The 24126-nt window shown below is 43.3% G+C and overlaps 1 protein-coding gene across 1 annotated transcript in view; it reads left to right on the plus strand.

Moving 5' to 3' along the window:
* LOC131480512 (S phase cyclin A-associated protein in the endoplasmic reticulum-like) overlaps positions 1 to 15063 on the plus strand; it is a 73776-nt gene extending 58713 nt beyond the window's left edge. The window contains exons 6-8 of the mRNA XM_058665504.1: positions 7178 to 7278; positions 9055 to 9171; positions 14852 to 15063. Of these exons, the coding sequence (XP_058521487.1) occupies positions 7178 to 7278; positions 9055 to 9171; positions 14852 to 15026 (393 nt within the window). The 3' untranslated portion in view covers positions 15027 to 15063. The remainder of the gene's footprint in view (positions 1 to 7177; positions 7279 to 9054; positions 9172 to 14851) is intronic.
* The last annotated feature ends 9063 nt before the right edge of the window (positions 15064 to 24126 follow it).

Raw genomic sequence — 24126 nt, forward strand, 5'->3', positions numbered from 1 at the left:
TGGGAACAACTGTTTGGGATTTCTACAAGGTAGGAACTATATACATGGCCTGCCAGGCTAGCTGTTTGTCATTTTGTCAACCTTGATGGGGGCACATATTTCAGGGACTGAGGAGCTGCTGAAAAGAAAACTAGATGGAATGATTGAAGGAAAAATTTGTAGTATCTTTTTTTACTTGGCCTCGAGAACAGGGATTTTTTAAAAAAAATTTATTTATGTATTTTTAAAGATTTATTTATTTTTATTGCAAAGTCAGATATACAGAGGAAGTGGAGAGACTGAGAGGAAGACCTTCCATCTGATGATTTACTCCCCAAGTGACCACAACAGCTGGTGCTGTGCTGATCCACAGCCAACAGCCAGGAGCTTCTTCCGGGTCTCCCACGTGGGTGCAGGGTCCCAAGGCTTTGGATTGTCCTCGACTGCTTTCCCAGGCCACAAACAGGGAGCTGGATGGGAAGTGGAGCCGCCGGGATTAGAACTGGCGCAAGGACTTTAGCCACTAGGCCATGCCGCCGGGCCCCTAGATCTTTGACTTAACAAAACTTATTTATTTGAGAGAGATAGACAAACAGACAGACACTGATGACAGAACTCCCTTCTGCTGGCTCATTCCCTCAATGCCTGTAGCAGTTGGACGTGGGCCAGAGCAAAGCCAGGAACCAGGAATGTGATCTGCATTTCCTGGGCTGGTGGCAGGGACCCTAGTACTGGATCCATTACCTGCTCTGTTCCAGGAAGGGAAATTGGAACGGAGCTAGAAAGGGCACCCAGGTACTCCAACAGGAGATGGCAGGCCTCTTAACCTGTGTCTTAGTCGCCAGGGCAAAACCTACTCCAAGTGCTTGATTTTCCTTACTAGGGACTATTCTAGGAGAAGGGCATCTGGTTTAGTCAGTCTGTAAGTGAGCCGAGGTAAAGATCAGTTCGGGATCTCAGTCAAGTGTTTGTGTCGTTACCCAGCCAGAAGCACATAGTAATTACACACAGGGATGCTGGTAGGGATTTGATTATAGAGTAGCTTCTGTTAGTAGACTGTATTCATATGTGGAATTTTGGTCAGTAAATGTATTATATGTCCTTTATCTAGGGGGCTTATGGTGAAAGCTAAGAAGAGAGATTTGAAAGGGGTGAGTGACTGGGGATTCCAAGATTGTAAATGATACTGGGCACTTTGACAATGGGTATTTCCATTTTACCTTCAGTTGCTTTCCCTTTTGAACCGTTCATTCCAGCAGTAACTTTTTCAAAGCTAGGTAGAGTATTGGTAAAGCTTAGTATGTTTCTTTCTTTCTTTTTTTTTTTAAAGATTTATTCATTTTATTACAGCCAGATATACACAGAGGAGGAGAAACAGAGAGGAAGATCTTCCGTCCGATGATTCACTCCCCAAGTGAGCCGCAATGGGCCGGTGCGCGCTGATCCGATGCCGGGAACCAGGAACCTCCCCTAGGTCTCCCACATGGGTGCAGTGTCCCAATGCATTGGGCCGTCCTCGACTGCTTTCCCAGGCCACAAGCAGAGAGCTGGATGGGAAGTGGAGCTGCCGGCATTAGAACCGGCGCCCATATGGGATCCTGGGGCCTCCAAGGCGAGGACTTCAGCCGCTAGGCCATGTCGCCGGGCCCAAAGCTTAGTATGTTTCAAAGCTTGTTTCTGCTTTGGTAGAGCATTTCCTCTCCATAAGGGCTCCCTTTGGCCACTGCTGTCTCGTGAGATGCCTGGCCCTGAAGGCTGTCGTGCAGTTCTGCTTAGGGACCTGGGCACTGGTATAGTGTGTCAGGAGGACAAAGGGACGGCGCCAACCATCCTGCTCTGTGCGCCAGTAACTACAATTAATTACAAACCAATCGAATCCGTTGCAGGCAATCAGTAAAGTAATTGGTAATTTTAGCTGCACGTCTATATGCAGTTAGCTGGATGCCTATAATGTTACTTTGAGAGCCACTTTTGTTCTGTTTCATCCTGCTTGACAAGATGCCCTTCATAGCTGCAGGGAGAAAGATGTGCTTCAGTGACTGCGAGTGGCCCCAGCTGCGTGTCTTGTTTGTGTTTCCTTGTTCGTAAAACATGACTTGGATTACAGCTGTGTGGCACCACTCCGATTGCTTTGGATAAGGTTGAGCAGAACCTTCCTGAAGATAGGCTGTTGAAGCCACCCAGTGCATGTTTTCTGTGCCTGCTCATGCAAGGAGTGTAGACATTGAATTGGGCTTGTCCTTCGGAGTTGTTTCCTTCTTTCGCTTTTGTTATTGTTTAACAAATAGGGAAAATCAGAAAACTTCCCAAAGAAACTATCCTGAACTAAATCTTTGTGTGCCCTAATGTAGGTGATATAAATCAAATAAATTTAATTAAAGAGTTTGAATTAGTAGAATTGAGAAAAGGAAGCCAACTAATTTTAAAATTTGTCCTTTTCCTGACTATAGAAAGCTTTTATTACCAGTGATCTGGCACCAAAAACTTTCTCGGAAAGGAAATAAACAGTGCTGCTTTGTTCAAACGAGTCTTTTAAAATAGACTGTAATTATAATGACTAAAGTAAGGGTATCATTCAGTTTAATTTATGAATAACTTTACATACATTTGTTCATTTATTGTTAGTCACAGCTCTGATTTCTGAAATATGCCTGTGTGTTTAAAACCCACCTGAGGGACAGATCCTGCTGAGGTCTTGGAGTTCCACTGGTAACTGCAGTCAGCCTAAGACTTAACTGTAGAAATGTAACACTTATACTGCACATGCTCATTATTAAACAAAGGAAAAATTCCCTTAACATTTTTAGAAGATGTTAATTTGAAGACAGTGCTAGCTAGGGTGAGAGAGAGCATGAGAGCAACTGTGAGAGAGAAAGAGATCTTTGATCTGATTCCCAGATGGCTGTAACAGCTGGGGCCTGGCAGGCCAAGGCAGGAGTCTGGAGCTCCATCTGGGTCTTCCCCAGGGCTGAAAGGGACCAAGGCACGTGGGCCATCTGCCATTGTTTTCCCAGGTGTATTAGCAAGGAGCTGGATCTGAGGTGGAGCAGTGGGGACTGGAGTTGACGCTGGAGCTCACATGGAATGCCAGCGTTGTGGGCAGCAGCGTAGTCCATTATACCACAGTGCCAGCCCCAACACTTGATCCTTTTTATGTATTGATTTACAATTGGAAAGGCAAATTGACACCTTGAACAAGTGAGCTCTGTGGGTAGTTCCTTCATGTGCTGGAAGATTCCCCCCAGATGCCTGCAACAAGCCAGGGCTGGGCCATGTGGAAGCCAGCAGCCTGGAGTTCCATCAAAGTCTCCCATAGAGGTGGCGGGGCCCCAGGACTCGGGCCATCATCTGCTTGCTCCAGGAAGCTGCATTGGAAGCAGAGCATCTGTGACTGAAGCAGCCATTTCATGCGCAATACTAGCGTAGTGCAGTGTCACTCACTGTGCTACAACACCTGCCCCTCTGTTTTTCCTTTTTGAGCATTGGTGTACTGTCAGTGACCTGGGCTTTTACCGTCTGTTTTCTTTGCTTCTTCTTCTTTTTTTTAAAATACAGATTTTAACTTTGTTTCAGTGCCAAAATTTTTTTTTGGCCAGGTCTGTAAATGCATTGTCACAGTACTATAATTTTAGATCATCTGAAGAAGCAGGCTAGAGTGCATAGTGGTAAGGATCACAGATGAGTACGACGGTCACAGATGATCTGTTATTTGTAGTTCAGCTGACTTGAAAATGGCTCTGCATGAAAGCCGGTCAGTTAAACTCACCTTCAGAAGCTCATGTCGCCATCTTACCATGTGAGATTTATACTTGCATATTGGCCATTGATGTAAATGACATTGTTTATGTGTGTATTCATTTTTACATGATAATTAAGGTATACACCATGTTTTGATACACGTAGGTGTGGTGAAATGGTTACTACCGTCAAGTAATTAGTAATGTAAGACTTCAGAGTTAGCTTGCTAATGTGTGTAATGGTAAGAACGCTCAGCTGATTTCCCATATGCCGCCCAGTGCTGCTAACGCCATTCCCCGTGCTGTGCCTTAGGCGTCCTGTCCTACGTAACTGGAAGTTCCCACTCTCAGATCTACATCTCCCCATTGTTTCCTTCTCTCTGCCCCAGGTAACCGGCATTCTTTGTTTCTGCACATTCAACATTTGTAGGTTCTAGATTTAAATGAGGTCACATACTGTATTTTTCTTTCCATGTCTGATTTATTTCATTTATTAGCATAATGTCCTCTAGTTGCTTTCATGCTTTTGCAGATGTTAATGACCAGGCAAACCAGGAAGCAGGAATTCCACCCTGGTTTCCCCATGTGGGTGGCAGCAGCTTGAGTATTTGCACCAATCTCCTTTGCCTGCCCTGTGCATAATAAAACGAAACTAGATCAGAAGCAGAGCAATGGGACTCAAATCAGTGCTCCCATATGGAATGCTGGCACCACGAGCAGGGGCTTAAGCCATTGCACCTCAGCGCCAACCGTGCGGTTTTTATGTGTATCCTCCCTCCCCTCAGGGTCGTTGCCTGGGCACCATCCTGTATCTTCTCTTGTTTTCCCTAGTTGTTTTACAGCTTCAGTGTTTGCATTTAGACTTTAGTCAGTTTCATGTGTGGTATAAAACATTGGTCCAGGTTCATTCTTTTGCATATGGCTGTTTAGTTTTCTCAACACTGTTCATTTGAGAGGTTAACTTGCCCTCTCTGTGCCTTTTCAGTGGTGTCCCTGAGTGCTTGATTCAGTTTCATTGGTGTGTGTGTCTTTTTATACCAATATTTTACTGTTTTGGTGACTATCATTTTACAATATACAGGAATTTTGGGGGCTAGCATTGTGGCACAGCAAGTTGGGCTTCTGCCTTTCATGCCTAACACCCTGGATGAGTACCTGTTCAAGTCTCAGCTGATCCATTTTCAGTCCAGCTTCCTGCTGATGTGCCTTGGAATGCAGTGGAGATGGTCAAGTGCTTTGGTCCCTGCCAGTGACACGGGAGGCCATGGTGGAGCTCAGCCTTTGGTTTTTTTCCTTGTTCATGGTTTCCTGTATTTCTTACAGTTGTTACGGCTCTCTTTTTCTTACTTATTGTTTTTGCTTGATTTTTTTTGCTTATTTTATATTGCTGGGTTTTAATTCCTCCATGTGTATGTGTGTGTGTGTGTGTGTGTGTGTGTGTGTAGCTTGTTTAGGCATTTTCTTTGTGGTTACCAAAGAGCTTATACAAAGTATCTCAGAATTAAAATAGTTTATTTTAAGCTGATAGCAGTTTGATTCCCCTTGAATGTAAGATCTCTCTGTCCTTACCTCTCCCCCTCCCACATATGATATCGTTGTCCATGTTGGCAGCCATTTATATTAAATGCTGTTAAGATGATTTTTAGCTGTGTTAATACCTTTACTCTGTGTCTTCTATCCTAGAGTTACCATTGATGCCATTGCTGTGTCCACCATTATGGTAGTCTTAAAGTATTCTTTTTTTGTTCATGTATTTAGAGCTGTCTACAGATTTCGTACTTGTGCTGTCCTGTTGCTGTTTAACTTAGCATTTCTTACAAAGTAGATCTGTATTGTGCAGATTTTGTGTGTCTGTGAAAGTCTTTACTTCCCCTTGAGTTTTGAAGGACAGGTTGTCTGGTGACAGTTATTTCAGGTTGGCACTTGCCATTTAGCATGTTGACTATACACGTCAGCCCTTCATGGGTTGCAAAGTTTCTACTGAGAAACCCCCTGACAGTGTCATGGAGATCCTTGTATATAATAAGTTGTTTTTGTCTTGGCTGGCTTTGAAATTCTGTCACTTTTTTCAAATGGTCTCACACGGAATCTCTAAGTCTCTGGATTCATCTCCTTTCTTTTTTTCATTTTTGTTTTCTGGATCTAGATTTATGTTTTATTACACAGGCTTAGAAAGTTTTCAACATTTTTTAATCGAATAGGCTTTCTGTACCTTTCTCCCTTATGGCATAGCTTGTTATGCGTGTGTGTGTATATACACAGTGATTTCTTTCTTTTTAGAAGGGGATACAAAGAGAAAGATCTTTTATCTGCTGGTTCATTCCCCAAATGACTGCAGTGGTCAGAGATGAGCCGATCCAAAGCCAGGAGCCAGAAGCCTCTTCTAGGTCCCCACATGGGTGCAGGGTCCCAAGGTCCCTTTGGGCTGTCCTGCATTGCATTTCCAGGCCGTAAGGGAACTAGATCAGAAGTGGACACCCATATGAAATGCTAGCATGCACAGGTGGAGAATTAGCCTGTTGAGCCATTGCACTGACCCCATGCACAGATTTTTGTTGATTTATTTATTCGTCATGAATTTGTTCTTCTGTGTTCTTCCTTCTTTGCCCTTTGTCTCCAGATTGATGTGATTACCAGTGACCTGTTTTGCAGCTCACTGGTCTTTTTTCTAGTCATTGCAGTCTGCTGCCACACCCCTTTCATCAAACAGTTCAGTTATTGTATTCCTCTGCGGTATAACTACTGTCTGGAGTGTTTCTGTTTTCTCTTTGGTGAGGTCCTTTTCTATGTATTACTCCCTGAGCATCTTTATGCCTATCCTTTTGAATTCCCTGTTGGATAACTCACATATCTCCATTTCATTGGGGTCAGTTTCTGAGGTGTATCCTGTCTCTGTTTTTCATTTTCTTTGTTCTCTGGGTTCCATGCCTCTTGCAGGGAGTGGTTAACTGACCACGTGTGGGAAATGGGCCTTGCTGGTCAGTCCAGACATCCAGAGGTTCCAGGTGCCTCTTAGTCATTTGTGCCTGTAAATTGCTATCTTTGTGCTTATATTCTGGATTATGATATGGCAAGACCTATTAGCACATTGAAGAGGCAAGATAGAAATAGTCATTTATCTGTGGACTTCTGTGCTCGTTACATGGCTGTTCTGTGAAAATTTATCTGTAAATTTTTGTTTCACGTACGTACTTCTCTGTTTATCAAGCTTCACAGTAGAAAATTGATGGTTCCCCGGGGAGGTCTTGAGGAGGAATAGTGACACCAGTTCTTGGTATTACCAATCTCACCTGCACATATTTCTTATCTTACCTAACAATGAGAACGAAGGAAAAGAAGGCCCACAAAGCAAGCCCCAGTGAGGAAAGTTATTCCTGCACGGTCATCACTCTCATAACTTTTCCTTGAGATTTTTTTGGTCTCAAAATGGAATTGAATGTCTTTTGCTTGTTTTCAATTAGGAGGTGCTGATGATGCTGGATAACTACGTGAGGGATTTCAAAGCACTGATCGCCTGGATTCAGCTGCAGGAGAAGCTCGAGAAGACAGATGCTCAGAGCAGGTAGTGAGCTCCGGCGTTTGTGTCACTGTGGCCCACAGTCTCAATAGCAAGCAGGCTTTGGAACTGATGACGAATTTGACTCTGAGTTGACTTAAGATTTGTATGGATATAAAAATTAAGTGCTGCATTTCTTTTTTTTGGGTAAGATTTATTCATTTTTATTGGAAAGTCAGATATACATAGAGGAGGAAAGACAGAGACAGAGGAAGATCTTCCTTGTGTTGACCTACTTCTCAAGTGACCACAATGGCCAGAGCAGTGCTGATCTGAAACCAGGAGCCTGGAGCCTCTTTCAGGTCTCCCAGGTGGGTGCAGGGTCCCAAGGCTTTGGACTGTCCTCAACTGCTTTCCCAGGCCACAGGCAGGGAGCTGGATGGGAAGTGGGGCTGCTGGGACATGAACCAGAGCCCATGTGGGATCCCAGCATGTGCAAGGCGAGGACTTTAGCTGTTAGGTCACCGCGCCTGGCCCGAGTGCTGTATTTCTTATTGACTCAGAAGCAAGTGTTGATTGGGAGCCTCCCAGTATAAAGCGCTTTATTTAGTACAGAAATGTAATTTTTGAATATGCCACATTTACTGCTCTCACAGAATTTTTGGCCCTAGAGTGTGACAACATAGAGCTTGTTTCCTACTGCAGGAAGTTTCCTGCGTGTTCAGTGAAGTGTGTATTTCCCTTGAAGGATGGATCAGGAAAGACTTCACAGAGGACACAGAAGTGCTATTTGAAGAATGTTATCTATTTTACCAAGTGGTGGGCCTTTCAGATGAAGCAAATCAATGAATGTGAAATAAACTATGCTTCTTCTTAATGTATTCCTTAGTCAGAATAGCTGGTGAGTTTTGAGGTTGAAGGGTAATGGATACTGTTGATTTTGTGGGTGCATGACTTGTTAGACCCTTTCTGAAATGATTTGGCCTTTTATTGTTTAAAGCTTTAGGCTTTTGACTAATATGTTACTTGACTTTTCTTATTATTTAAGAATATCGTGTTTTTTTTGACAAGGAAAATAAAAAAGAGTACAAGAACTAACCTGAATGGAGATTAAGACTCAAGTAAAGCCGTGGGAATGATGGGGATTCGACTGAGCCTGGGGGTAGGGCAGCCAGTGCCCAGAGGAGAGGTCTAGCAGGGGTGGGCATCCTGTCAGTGTGTTGCTGTGGGACCACTCAAGAGGAAAGGGAAGGTAGGTTGCTTTTGTTAGCTTTCTCAGCAAAGACTACTGTGATCCTTGGGATCCATAGAGTTCAGTTGCTTTATTGCAGTGAATGGAAAGTCCTAAGGCAGCATCTTTGTTTTCTCGTTTTGAAAAACAGTTTTTAAAAATTTATTTGAAAGGTAGTGTTAGAAAGAGAAAGGGGGGGGGAAGAGAACGAGAATAATCATTTACCTGCTTGTGCGCTCCCCTAACTGTGCAACAGATAGGGTAGGCCAGGCTGACGCCAGGAACTCCTTCCCAGCCTCCCACGTGGGTGGCAGGGGCTTAGGTCCTTGGGTCTTCTGCTTTTCCCAGGTGCATTAGCAGGGAGCTGGGCTGCAGTGCAGTAGCCAGATCAAGGACCTTTGCTAACATGGAATGCCAGCATGGCAGTTGAAGGTTTATCTGGCTGTGCCACACCAGCATCCCCCATCGTTGATTTCTCACTGGTACCATGGTAACTTTCCTGGAAACAACACTGTAGTGAGCTGGTGATGTTTTGATCCACTGGCAAGCAAGAAAAGACACTGGTCTATTCTCTCTGTTAATTTCATCTGCTCTGTGTCTTGAATTGGCAGACCCACGTCCTTGGCCTGGGAAGTAAAGAAGATGTCTCCAGGGCGTCATGTGATTCCAAGTCCGTCAACAGACAGGATTAACGTAACCTCAAACGCTCGGAGAAGCTTAAATTTTGGGTGAGTTCAAGTCAAAAAGCTGCTAAAGCTTGCATTCCAGTAAAACATTTTCTTCATATAATAGAGTATCGTGACTGATAGTGCTGTATAAAGTGATGAATGTATTTCTAGCTGCTCAGCAGGATATGGCCCCCATAGGTCACTGGGATAGCAGTGTGTATGGATGCAGTCCCATGCAAGGTCTCTAACTATCTTGTATGTTTCTGGTGGAGGTGCTGGATCAGGCAGGAGGTTTGGCCTAATCCAGTTGCCCAAGTCTGGTTCCAGTGATTGTGCGATCAGGCCAAATCAGGCCCAGCACCTTGATTACCCACAGAGAGATCACATGAGTCAGTGGAAGCCTGAACTCAGTTCAGGCAGGTGGTCTTTCCTGCATGCGTCCCACTCCTCCTAACAGCGGAAGGACCCCTGCTTGCTCAGTCCCGGGCCATGTACCCTGGTGCTGTTGGGGCTGCTGAGCGCAGGTGTGGCAGCTCAGCCTGGGAGGCCCTGGTTGGTCTGAGCAGCTCCTCTCTTCATCAGGGCCTGGTGTTCTCAGTGAATTCCTCCAGAAGGGATAGGGCTGGACTTTCCATGGTCATTCAAGACCCAAACCATGTATATGTTGGAAATTGTAGTAAAATTAAAAATAAATCCAGGAGAGTGAAGTTCAGCTTTTAGGAAATGTAGTCTGTTCAAACATGAATTGTAATCCAGTGATTTATATTTCATGCTGAATTATTAATAATATAAACTAGCAATTTTTTTCACAGCAACACATCCAGTAATACGTTATACATTGTGTTATGGTCATACTGGTTATATTTGCTTCTGTGGTACAAGTCCATCAGCACAGTTTATGATTTTTGTTTCATACAGTTTCTTGTAAATCAGATAGAAGAGTTATAGACAAACACATTCATACATGAAAACATTTGTATTGTCGCATCTTTATTTACATAATTTCTCTTTCTAGTCCCTTACTGGCCCTCTTTATTTCTTTATGTGTATTCAAATTACTATTTCAGCCTCAAGAACTCCCTTTTGTAGTTTTTGTTGGACAGATCTGTTAGCATCAGATTTTCTCTGTTTTTAAAAAGCTATATTTGTTTGAAAGTCAGAGTTAGAGAGCTCTTGCAGCCACTGGCTTACTCCTGACATGTCCCAGTAGCCAGGGCTGTCCCAGACTGAAGGAGCTTCATCTAGATCTTTGACATGGATAGCGGGGACCTGAGCACTCCAGCTGTTTCCTGCTGCTTTTCCCAGCATGTTGAGGAATATCTTTTTTAAAAATGTATTTATCTGTTTGAAAAAGTGACATGAGAGAGTGAGAGACAAGGAAAGATACAGAGCTAGGCAACAGCAGATACCTCCTCTCTGTGTTTACTCACTAGATGGCTGTGCCAGGCTGAAGCCAAGAATCCCAAATTCCATTTAGACCTCCACCCCACCCCCCATCTGTGTATCATTGCTCCAAGTCCTATCTTCTGCTCTCTTACCAGATACATCAGCAGGGAGCTGCATTGAAAGCAGTGCAGTGGGGACTCAAATTGGCAGTCTCCTCTGGGATGCCAGCAGCACAGCTGGGCCTCAATCCCCTGCAGCACAATGCTGGTCTTGGTTTTTTGAAGAGTGGTTTTGCACTGTGTAGAACTCATGGCTAGCAGCGTTTATCCTCTGCACCTTGAGCCTCACTTCCTTTTGCCTTTCTGGCTTTGGATGAGAGGGTGTCTGTTGAGGAGTGGTCTGTGTGGCACACTACTTCTGTCTTAGGGCTCCCAGGCTTCCCTCTGGCTTTCGTAGTTTGGCTGTGATGGTCTCAGTGTGGTTCTCAGAGTTTATCACTCTTGGAGTTTATTGAGTCTCTTGTATGTGTGAATTAGTGTGTTCATCAAATTCAGAATGGTTTGGGGTCCTGGCATGATGGCCTAGTGATTAAATCCTCGCGTTGCAACTGCCAGGATCCCATGTAGGTGCTGGTTTGTGTCCTGGATGCTCCACTTTCCATCCAGCCCCTGGATTGTGGCCTGGGGAAACAGTCAAGGATGGCCCAAGGCCTTGTGGCCTGGAACCCGTATGGGAGGCCTGGGAGAGGGTCCTGGCGCCTGGCTTCGGATTAGTGTAGCTTTGCTGTTGTGGCCACTTGGGGTTGTGAGCCAGTGGACAGAGGATTTTTGTTTCTGGCTCTCCTCCTCTCTGTGTATCTGCTTTTCCAATATAAACACTAGATACATCTTTAAAAAATTTCAGAAAACTTTTAGTCATGTTTCCTTTTCATGTTTTAAAAATTTTCATTTTACTTGAAAGACACACAGAGAAGAGAAGGAAGAGAGAGAGAGAGAAAACTTTGATCCACCGTTTCACTCCCTTAATGTCTACAATAGCCAGGGCTGGGACAGGCTGAAATGAGGAACCCAGATCTCAACACATGTGAGCCATGTGGATGGCAGGGACCCAGGTAATACTGTACTTGAGGCATGAGCACCAGCAGGAAGCCGGCTAGGAAGCTGTGCCTTGTACAGTGCCCTGTGATATGAGATGTTACCGTCCCACACAATGACTGCACCACCACACTCCACACGCCCGTCCCAAGGCACCCTGTACGCCTCTGCCTCTTCTTGCCTCTAGAACGTGCTGTAATGTGTCCATACTCTGATGGCATCCTGCAGGCCTCTTGGGCTGTTCACTTCCTTCATGCTTTCTTCCCTTCCCTTCCCTTCCAGACTAGATAATCTCAACTCATCTTCCCGCAAGTGTACTGATAGTTTATTCTGCCAGATTAAAGTTTCTGGTGAACTCCTGTTGCAAATGTTGTATTGAGTTATTGTGCTCTTCACCTCTGGAATGTGTAGGTGCTTCTTTCTCTTATTTACTTGTCTGTATTGATGTTTTTCCTTGCACTACTTTGTTGTACATTATTTCTTGAGACACGGTCTCCTTCTCAGTGTTCTTTCATTGTGCAGTCTGTGTGCAATAAGCACAGTGTCTGTTGTCCTTCCCGAGAGTAAGCCATTGTCTCTTGTCTATTTGCATGTCTGTATGTATGGAATTTGTTGTTCTTCAAAGCTAAACATTTTTTTCTAAAATGTGATTGATCAGATTGTTACTGTCACTGTAGGTTGTCGTTCCTTCAGTGACTTGGGTGAACTAATCATGTGAAGTTTGCACTCTGCTGTATGTAGCCTATAGGAATAGAAGTTTTCTTGCATGCCTTGAACCATGAATCTCTAAGTCCTTGCTGAGTTGTAAGTGTCTGTCAGGGCTCGTTAGCAACACTGTAGTTTACAGAGTACCTTCGCTGTTGCTCTCTTGTCTTTCTGGAGCATGATTGTGTGTGTGTGTGTGTGTGTGTGTGTGTGTGTGTGTGTGTGTGTAAGAGAGAATGAGAGAGAGAGAGACATCTGTTTGAACCCAGGAATATGTGAGAGCTTTACAAAGCCTCAGACAGTTGATTCTTCATTGTCCTTTTTGGGGTTTTTGGTTAGCCTTTTGTTTGCCTTAGATATTATTGTCACCTCTGATAATTGTGAGGCTTAGATATTTGTCACAGGAAGGGTATTTGGTGCCAGTTATTACTTTATATGTAATGCATCCTGCATTGGAGTTTCTGAGTGAGACCCCAGCTTCTTGCTAACACACCTTAAGGGAACAGCAGGTGTTGGCCCTGAGTTCCTGCCACTCATGTGGGAGACCCAGATGGAGTCCCAGATTCATGATTTTTGATGGGCCCAGCCAAACTGTTGAAGGCATTTGGAGAGTGAAGCAGTAGAGGATCTTTTACACTCTTTGCAAATTAATCAAAATGTACAAAATGTTTTTAAAAAATTGTCACAGTTGATTTTGGCAAATGCCTCTGGGAAGTTTGATTTTTAGACAGAAATGTGTGTGGATGCTGATTCTTTAGAGTGAGTTTTAACAGTTGCTGTGTACTAGATGGATGGAAAGCAATTTACTTGGTCAGTTCTCTCTTCCCTTTTAAAGCCACAGTTTGGCTCCTTCTGTCACCTTCATGTCCCAGTTAACAACTTTGACCTCAGTTCCTTCTAACTGTTGGAAATAGTAGAATTATTATATTTACAAGGCATTGCAATTATTTTAATATCTACAAAATATGCCTTTTTTTCTGTGACCTTAAACTCCAGCTCTTTGCTATGTCTCTGCATGCCAAATACATGCCACTTTAGTAAAATGCATGTTGTAAAAGCTTATTGTTTGTTCAACAGAATCAAACTTTGGTTTCATGTTTCTTTATGCAGTTATTAAGTACTGTGGCTTTTGAATGTTTATTTTTTTTTATCTACTTGAAAGAGTGACAGAAAGATAGGGAGGGAGGGAGGGAGGGGGAGAGAGAGAGAGAGAGAGAGAGAGAGAGAACAAATCAAGATTGAGAGGTCTGCTGTCTAGTTCACTCCTCAGATGCCTGAAAGGCCAGGCTGAAGCCGGGAACAGGAACTCCATCAGGTCTCTCACGTGGCTGGCAGGGCTCCCAGCACCTGGGCCATCACCTGCTGCGTTCAGGGATGTGTGATTAGGAAGCTGGATTGGAGGCCGAGGTGCTAGGACTTGAACTGCTGATCAAATAAGGGATGGGAGTGTCCCCAACAGCCACTCAGCTTCATCTGCCACAGTGTCCATCCCTAGGCAGTACGGCATTAGGCAGTGGTTGGAGACTTCACCACCTAAGTGGACTTTAATTCAAAGATATGTAAACAAACAAGAACAAATGCATGTGTAGTTAAACACTGTTTTATGGAGCTTGATCTGTAATGTATGTACATTCCAGTGGACTGTAGTTTGGACTGTTGTATAGGGTGTGTTGTCGCTGCAAGCTTTAATGCAGGTATGGTAGAAGTTCACATACTGATCTTCCTGTTGCTGGCCTGCTTGAGGATCTTGGTGGTCGCTGTGAAACATGCTGCTGTTTATTAGCTTGCTGAACAATCATGGCCACAAGCTATGTTCAGTATATCTGCTCACTTCTGCTCTTGCTGGTTGAGTTGTGTGTTTACTCTGAATGTATTGGTTTATGCAGGTTATTTTCTTTAGTTTAACTCATAATTTAAATATGAGTGGAAAAGTATCATTTTTTCTGTGAAAACTAAAACATTTTTCTGGAAACTGATAAAAGTGGACTTTTAAAATTGCAGTCTTAAAATAAGTAGCTTAAGTCAACTAAAAGTTTAGGAAAAATATTAAAATTGGGAAGAATTGGTGCGTTATGTTTTAAAAATTTTACTACTGAATGTATGCTACAATGTAAGTGAATTGTGATTACATATAGTTAGTGTAACATCATGCCTGTGGCTCATGTAAGAAATGCAGTCCAAGACAGCTCATTTTAACAGTGCCTATATTATGAGTGGCAAGTTATTAACATTTAAGCTGATAAATAAAATGAAAATTAGTTTTTTGAGATTCCTTATGTAAATATTTTTTCTTGAAATGAGACTTTTTAAAAGTTTTTTATTTTTGAAATTGAAATAACTAAGCTTCTACACTCACTTCTTCATTCCTATATATTATATTATGTGAAATTAATGAAGCCTTAGATCCAGATAAATTTATAATACAGTTGCCTGTAACATGCTGTGGAAATGTGTTGTTCTACATATATGGGTTCACTCTTATAGTTCAAAATTCGCATGAGTTTGGCATATATGTAAACTCAGGGTTTTTATGTTGAATTCATTCTCGTGTTTAGGGCTTCTCCTGGGACAGTGGCTGCTCCCCGTCTGGCTCCTACGGGTGTCAGTTGGGCAGACAAGGTGAAGGCTCATCACACAGGCTCAACTGCTGCTCCAGATGTGGCCCCTGCCCAGTCTTGTCCACCTGTGACTCTGCAGAAGGCTTCCCGCAGAAATGGCAAGTGGTTTTGAAATACTCTTCTTGTGTAGTAGGCACCTGATTGTATAGTTCTTTATTTTCTTTTAGCTTGGTCCCAGTAGAATTACATTTATCCTTTTTTGTATTGTATGTGTAATATTAATTTACTTTATTCCAAATCATAAAATAATCTTTATATTTTCAGTCAGCCATTTGGAAATGGAACCATCAGATGGAAGCTATGTTTGGCTCTATCTCTTTCTGTGTGTATTTGCCTTTGAAATAATCAAAACTTGAAAACAGTATGTCTTACATTGCTTTCAATTTTTGATACAGATTGAGTAGTAGAAAATCGACAGTAGACAAGGGCTCTTCCTGTTAGAAAAGGTAGGAAAACATGCACTCATACATCTCAGTTTCTGTGTCTTGAAAGTCTGCGACAAATGTGTTCTAAAAATCAAAATTGCAAGAGAGGTATCATGTTACAAGGTATATCATAGTATTGTTTAAAGCTGGGCTTTTAACTTACTCATGGATAATCCAGAGGATGGAAATAAAGTGGTTGCTGTTGACTGTATCTTTGCAGAAATGAATCTTCATTAGTGAACTAGGACATTTTTCTTGGGCCAGCCTGATCTTTGGATTTGGAGTTCACTGCACTGTTGTAGACAGTGGGTTAGGGACTGTATCTTGAGTAATTTATAGTACAGCAGCTATAGTATTGAAGTTGGTGATTATGTTCCATACAAAATCCCAGAGATGACTGACTCTGTGTACTTAACTTACTCTTTTCTAGATACCTCTATCATGGTATAAAAGGATTTTTATAAAGCACTTCAGGAAAATGTGACAAGAGAAGTGATGATATAAACACAATTTTGAAAGTTGGATAGGAGAAATTCTCATGGTAATGGACACAATGTACCTGAGCTGCCTGAGTCCTAAGCTCCAGAGAGGGAGCAGGATTGCAATTCAGCCCAATTTCCCCACAAAATTCTTTAAAGTTTCACAAGTTGGCAGGATCCGACGTCTCCAGACGTGAGGGTGAAGGCAGCAGTGGTACTTGCCAAAGCGTGTGTTCTCATGCTGCTGCCCCTCCCACCTGTGCACCTCTGAATAGGAGAATGACTGAGCTCTTGAATCACAGCTGAAGAGCAGATGTTTGTTTTCTAGTGATGTTAGAAAAGATGGTATCTGGCTTGAAAAATACTGGGCACATTGGAATGTGGGAATAGTTTTTTTGATAACAGAGGATTAAGTGAAGGATTCGGTAATACTAGGTCCCTTCTCAAACCTTCCACCTCTACCATACTGAAATTCTAGATTACCAGATAAAAAAACCCACATGTGTTGAATTAATCCAGGTGTGATACAGATCATTAGATGACTGATATATATTTTTAAAAGATTTATTTATTTATTTGAAAGAGAGAGAGAGAACTCCACTCCCCCAACCTCCCCCCCCATCCCCGCACAGATTCTTCTGTTTGCTGGTTCACTTCCCAAGTAGCTGCAATGGCTGGGGCTGGGCCAGGCTGAAGCTAGGAGCCAGGAGTTTCATCCAAGTCTCCCACAGGGGTGGCAGAGGCCAAGAACTTGGACTGTTATCCACTGCCTTGCCAGATTCATTAGGAGGGAGCTGGACTGCACGTGAAACAGCAGGTACGCGAGCTGGTATTTGGATGCTGGTGTTGCAGGTGGTGGCTTAACTCACTGCACCATAATGCTGGCTCCAAGGTTGATTTTACTGGATGAATCTTTGGCAACTCTTGTGAGATTTTCTCCGACAGACACAAGGTGGGAACTGTGATGGGTTGTCTGCAAAGCTGTTTGTAAAAATGTCTCCCATTCCTGTGTTCACGTGTCACTTCCATTGTCAAGTCTGTTTCCTCTCCCCATAAACCTCTGCTTGGGCTGTGACTTCTTCTTTTTTTTCTTTTAAAGATTTATTTATTTTTATTACAAAGTCAGATATACAGAGAGGAGGAGAGACTGAGAGGAAGACCTTCCATCCGATGATTCACTCCCCAGGTGAGCCGCAACGCCTGGTGCTGCGCTGATCCAAAGCTGGGAACCAGGAACCTCCTCCAGGTCTCCCACGCGGGTGCAGGGGCGCAAAGCTTTGGGCCATCAACTGCTTTCCCAGGCCACAAGCAGGGAGCTGGATGGAAAGTGGAGCCACCGGGATTAGAACCGGCTCCCATATGGGATCCCGGTGCGTTCAAGGCAAGAACTTAAGCTGCTAGGCCACGCTGCCGGGCCCTTGGGCTGTTACTTCTTAAAATCAATCAAATGCGGGCCCAGCGGCTTAAGTTCTTGCCTTGAACGCACCGGGATCCCATATGGGAGCCGGTTCTAATCCCGGTGGCTCCACTTTCCATCCAGCTCCCTGCTTGTGGCCTGGGAAAGCAGTCGAGGACGGCCCAATGCATTGGGACACTGCACCCGCGTGGGAGACCCGGAAGAGGTTCCAGGTTCCGATCGGCGCGCACCGGCCCGTTGCGGCTCACTTGGGGAGTGAATCATCGGACGGAAGATCATCTTCTCTGTCTCTCCTTTCTGTATACCTGACTTTGTAATAAAAAAATAAATCTTTAAAAAAAAAATCAATCAAATGCCATGGGACTGAGAGTCTGCAACTTCCCTGCCTCTGCAGCGAGAAACCTCACAGCTTCCACTTTGGAAGCCAGATGATGTGTAAAGAAGCCCAGGAGGGAACCAGTGAGTAATGGGGGACTTGGCCGAGAGAAAAGTGTTAAGAAGGAGAACTTTATTGTCTTAGTCAGAGGCAGCAGGCAAGTTCTGAAGCCTCCTGGGAACCCTGGCCGCTGCTGAACTCCCGAAGAGATAAGCCACCATGTTGAGCACCACTGTGATTTCTGACTCTATGAATTTAGTGGAAACAAAATGGTTACTATTTTAAGTTTCTCAATTTTTGGCTTGATATATAAGAATAGATAATGGGAGTATATTATAGTACATTAGAGACTGAGGGATGAAAGTCAGGAAGAAATAATGAAACAGAGAATTAAAGGCAGTTTCCTATTATAGGATGTAGGTTTCTGCATCAAGCAGGCCTAGCAGATATTCAGTGAAAGGAATAAAACAGCATGACAACAAAGCATGTTGGGGAGTGTATGAACACTGCTGGTTATGGGAGGCTCTGACTGATTTATAAAGAAAAATGATCAGCAATGAGAATGACCATAACTTTTAGGAAAGTGTCATTAGAAGCCTCAAGACAGTTGAACTGTTTCTAAGATTCTGAAGGGAAATTCTTTCCCAGTCTGTAGTGTTGTTTTTTTTTGTTTGTTTGTTTTTTTAATTTTAGATTTATTCCATTTTTTATTACAAAGTCAGATATACTGAGAGGAGGAGAGACAGAGAGGAAGTGGAGCTGCCGGGATTAGAACCAGCAGCCATATGGGATCAAGGCAAGGACCTTAGCCACTAGGCCACGCTGCCGAGCCCTGTAGTGTTTTATTATCTGCTAAAAATAAGAGTAGATTGAAGATATTTTCAAGCTTATTAGATCTTTAAAAAGGTTTACCTCCCATGAGCCAAGTCACTGTTAGCAGGAAACAGTACAAAAGATAATCAGAGGTGATCACTCCATATGGACAGTTATCCCAGGATGATAGCTGTGTCCCCGATCTACACGTGATGAATCTGCTGCTCTGAAGAGAGGAATGCGGGATGGTGAGTGACTTTCTCATCACATGTGTTTACACATATCAAGAGATTCAATGTTTTGGGAAGTTGAGGCTTTAGTTCTCCGTACAGAACAGAACACAGGGGCACAGCTGAACATGGAGTCTGGAAGAGTGTGTGTGCAGGATGAGGTTGGGGGAGCAGATTAGAAATTTCCTCCAACTTTTAAGACATCATCTCAGATTCAAGAGGAGCTATAAACCCTGAGAGAGGAAAATGAAGAACTAATCTCATCCCAGTAGGATGTAACAAAAATATTGAGAAAAAAATCTTCACAAATGGTCAGGGAGAAAGAAAAGATATTTCCAAAGTAGCAAGAGTGAGCGGATGCGTGACTGCACAGCAGAAATGATGGGACCCTAGTGACATCGGAAAGACATCTTCAGGATGCCAAAAGAAGATAATTGTTAACCTGTGATTTTGTATCCAGCAAAACATCCTTACTTAAACAATTGAAGGTGAAATGATGACAATTGTTATCAATAAAAGTTGAGAAAATTTTGAGTCAGCGGGCTTGTCCAAGAGGAACATTGTCTGGAGTTTTTCAGATGAGTGGAAATGGTTCTGCATAAAGGAGTGAAGGACTCCAGAGGGGTCACCACACAGGTAACACTAACCGTGTACTTACTCCTTGAGACCTCAGCATCCTGTGAGGCAGACGATGCATGTTGAAGACAAAGTTTTGACAGTAATATAAAAGATAATAGATGGGGTTTGTTTTTCTGTGGTCTTTGCATTGCTGAGATTCTATGAATGTCTTAAGTGTTCAATTAGCAGTTTGTAAGACTGCATTCAAAGCAAAGCCCATTGAGTTTTGCTAACAAGATACACATCTTCAATATGAAGACATGGAAAAGTTGAAAGAAAAGACTGTATATCTTGTCAAAATTAAAATTGATACTCCTCTAATAACAAAGTAGGCCAGCTACATTTTAAAGGGAGATAATTCTTAATGAGTAAAAGGTCAGTCCAGTAGAATTTATAGAAGATCAATTTAACAAAATGTCATAATTGTCAGTTTATATATAGTTAAAGTAATTTGGAAACATGAACCAACTTACATAATTTATGGGAAAAACAAACAGATCTACATCACCCTGGGAAATGCTAGCATAACTGTGTCAGTAACGGATAATACAAGTAGATAAAAGGGAAGATGCAGAGTGTTTGAACAATCTGGTTGATGAACTGACATGTTGACAAGCCTGACAAATGATGTGTTGTCTTTTTCATCCTATTTTCTTTTTTTTAATTAAATTTATTCATTAATTACATTGTGTTGTAATTACATAGAATCTGGGATTCTTCTCCCCACCCTCCCCCCATGGTGGGTTCCTCCACCCCGCTGCATAACCATAGTTCAAGTTCAGTTAAAATTCCCTCCCTGCAAGTATTTGCCAAGCATAGAGTCCAACATCCCATAGTCCAGACAAGTCCAACTACTTATTGGGTAGACCCTCTCTGGTCTGAGGGCAGAGTCAGCAGAGTATCTTCCAGGTCAAATAAAAGCACTAATATACCATCTGCAACAATTAGCATCGTTATGGAATTAATTGACATGGTATTGAGCAGTCAACATGTTAAAAATAAATGCTATTTCTTAACCACTTTCTGTGACCCCCCATTCACAGTTCAATTTTAGTTTATATACTACAAATGACATAATATCCATAACATAACATGATATGCTTAACATCATATCACATTAAATTAAGGCAAACATGTGGTATCTAACTTTTTGGGATTGGTTCATTTCCCTTAGCATTATGGTTTCCAGTTTGGCCCATTTGGCCACAAAGAACTGCATTTTGTTTTTTTTTAATAGCTGAGTAGTATTCCATGGAGTAGATGAACCATAGCTTTCTTATCCAATCCTCTGCTGATGGGCATTTTGGTTGTTTCCATGTTTTTGCAATTACTGATTGTGCTGCTATGAACATAGGAGTGCATGTTGGTTTCTCATAAAACAAGTGTTCTGGATATATTCCTAGGAGTGCTATAGCTGGGTCATACGGTATGTCGATTTTGAGTTGTTTGAATATTCTCCATACTGATTGCCATAGAGGCTGTACCAATCTGCAGCCCCACCAGCAGTGGAGTAGGGTTCCTTTTTCCCCGCAACCTCGCCAGCAAGTGTTGATAGCCTGTAGAAACAAAAAGATAGACCCACATCTCTCACCATATACTAAGATCAAATCTAAATGGATAAAAGATCTAAACCTGCATCCAGAAACCTTCAAACTTTTGGAGGAAAATGTTGGAAATACTCTGCAAGATCTAGGGCTAGGTCCCTACTTCCTAAGAAGGACACCAAAAGCAGTAGAAATCGAGACCAAAATAAACAAATGGGACCTCATCAAACTAAGAAGCTTCTGCACAGCAAAGGAAACAATCAACAAAGTAAAAAAGCAGCCCACAGAATGGGAGATCTTCGTGCACTACATAGGTGACAGAGGGCTAATCTCCAGAGTATACAAAGAATTACAAAACAGCCAAAACACCAAAATAAACAAGCCACTCAAGAAATGGGCACGGGGTCCCAATCTGGGAAGCCACAGCTGGGATGAGGTTCCCACCAAGGGGTGTATGTGCTGGAATGGGGGCTGCGTTCTATCTAGGAAACAGTTGCAGTCACCCGAGGCACTAATGTGGGCTGGGATTGGATGCACCAGGCCGGTTCAGATCCCAGCACCATCTGGTGTTATGGAGAAACAGGGTAGATGTGGGACTGACTAGGCTGGGTCTCAATCCCCTTCTGAGCCATGTGTGAGCTGTATGTGGGTATGGACGAGCCATGGCTGGGCTGAAACATCCAACAACAAGAGTCAGAATGGGGTGAAAGCCAGCCAGGAAAAGCCACTGTTCCTGCTAGGACAGGACGTGAACTGAGTTGGGTTGGCTCAAGAACCCCCTGGCAAGCGCAAAATCTGGCATTGGGAGGGGTTCTGATGGAGGAGCCTGGGCAACTCCTCTGGCAGGACACAGTCCCTGCAGGTAAGCGCGAGAAGCATGATTGGAAACAGCCCAGAATAGGCCATGGAAAGTATCCCACTGGCATGCATTCGGCATGGGTCAGGAGCAGGCCAGGCTGAATCAGTTCATGTCATCCTCTGGCAAATCCGACCACCAGAACAGAGTGTGGAATGGGCCGGGTTTGGTTGCGACAAAACCAGTACACATTATGGAACGCCAGGGCGTGGTTGCCTGTACTGGATATGAATGCAACACCCATCCAGCACACGTGAGATCCAGGAAGGGAGGGGCAGAGCTGGCGGGGGGGTTAAGGGGCTGGTCCCCTCGCTGGACAACCACTCCCACTGGAGAGTGTTGGCTGGGATAGAGACAGACACGACTAAGCAAGGCTACAACACCTGTGCGCTGCATGTGGACAAGATCAGGGCCACAGCATCAGCTGGCAGAAGCTGGCACTGGGGACTAATTCTGTCGAGTCAAATCACAGGACCACCTAAAGAGTGCATAAACCGGGACAGAGAGACCTGGGAGGGAAAAAGTGGGTTCCCCCTTCTTGGGTCACTATTCCCGTGGGAGGGCATGAAAACTAGGACGGGGGCTGGGATGGCTAGACAGAGGCACTCAACAACATCTGTGAGGGCTGGATGGTTGAGTCGATTAGATAGAACTAAGCTTTAATACCCATTGACAAGTACCAGAGCCAAATGGGATGGGGGACAGACTGGTCTTCTGCTACACAAATTGGCAAACCAGGGTAGGGGGCAGGCTTGGTGGGGGTTATTGTGGGTCGCCCCGACTAGGCTGCAGCTCCCACTGGTTGATGTAAGGGCCGAACCAGACTGGACTGCAACACCCATTGGTTCCAGTGCAACTCGGGACTGAAAACAGAACCAACACAGCAATTGCAACCACCAGCTGATCAGGGTGATGGACTGTGCCGGGCCCTGTGCTTGCTAGAACATACAAGAATCTGGTCTGGGAATACCTCAAAGTATCTTTGGAGATCTCCCCACTTGAACTGCTGGACTCAGAATTCTAACCAAGAAAAGACAGAAGACAGAATAGGACAATCATTCATCTCAGCTACATGTTGGCAGCGAAATATGGGACAAATGGAGACTTCATGATGGACCATATCAATCAGTGGACCACCTCATCGAGCGAAACTGGCAGTGACTCATAACTGGAGAACTATTAACTCCACTTGGGCACATATCTCAGAGCATGCCCCACATATGGGACTTGGGGTGGGCGGGAAACCGGGTGGGGCTTCTCCCTCAATACCCCCTTTTACCTCAGATACATGATGGAAACAATATGGACATAATAGCATTGCCCACCTCCCTATCCCCCTGAACCTTTTTTTTTTTTTTTCTTTTTTTTTTTTTTTTTCCTTCTCTTTCTTGATTTTCCTTCAACTATAGTTAACTATGTAAAGATTGTCAACAACAATACAACAAAATGGATTATATATATAAAAAAAAAAAAAAATACTTGAAGTTACAAATAAACTAATTTTTCCAATAATGTAAAAAAAAAAAAAAAAAAAAAAAAAAAAAAAAAAAAGAAATGGGCACGGGAAATGGGCAGACATTTCACAAAGGAACAATCCCAAATGGCAAATAAACATGAAAAAATGCTCAAGCTCCCTGGCAATAAGGGAAATCCAAATTAAAACATCAGTGAGATACCACCTAGCGCCAGTAAGGGTGGCCCACATGAAAAACACCAACAACACTTGCTGGCGAGGTTGCGGGGGGTGGGGAAAGGAACCCTACTCCACTGCTGGTGGGGCTGCAGATTGGTACAGCCTGTTTTCTTTTGATGCTTCAGTATGGTTACTTTCAATTGGTGTTTATTCTTGTCTACAATTCCCAACTCTTGTGTGTTGAATCTGCTAATAAGCTATTGTTTGTGATCGAATCTTCATTTGATCATTAATAAATGGCCTCCAATGCTAGCAGTTTCCGTCTTCTCATGCTGAGTGAATTCAGTGATGGCTATTTAAAAACTTCTGTGCTTGAATTACCTGTGAGTTTACATTAAGAGCATTCTTGGTAAGCTTTCAGTTACTTGATCCTTTTTTGGTGTGTTTTGTTTTCAAGTATGCCTTACAGTTTCTAATTGGATGTTTAAACATTGCATGTTACAAGTTATAGTGCCACCTCTTAAATATATTTATCTCTTTTTGTCTTTAAAGCAGATTACCCTAATCCTGTCAACATTTGGTTTGAGATGTGTCGAGGTTGATGTGTTTGAATTTGTCCTATTCTTTTGGGGTCTCAGCTGTACATCAGGCTTATTTTCTGGGGCCAGTGCATTCCTGGCTTCAGTTTTGTGTTCCCTCAGTGCTAAACAATTGCTGTACTAGCTGCTGAGCTCATTAGCTTCCCAGCTGTGGCTTTCTCCTGGACTTCTTGGAGTTTTGCCTTGTATATGCAAACTCAGTAGTTGTCAGACTGTTTGAGG

The sequence above is a fragment of the Ochotona princeps genome, chromosome 6, assembly GCF_030435755.1.
Source record: "Ochotona princeps isolate mOchPri1 chromosome 6, mOchPri1.hap1, whole genome shotgun sequence".
NCBI classification, from domain to species: Eukaryota; Metazoa; Chordata; class Mammalia; order Lagomorpha; family Ochotonidae; genus Ochotona; species Ochotona princeps.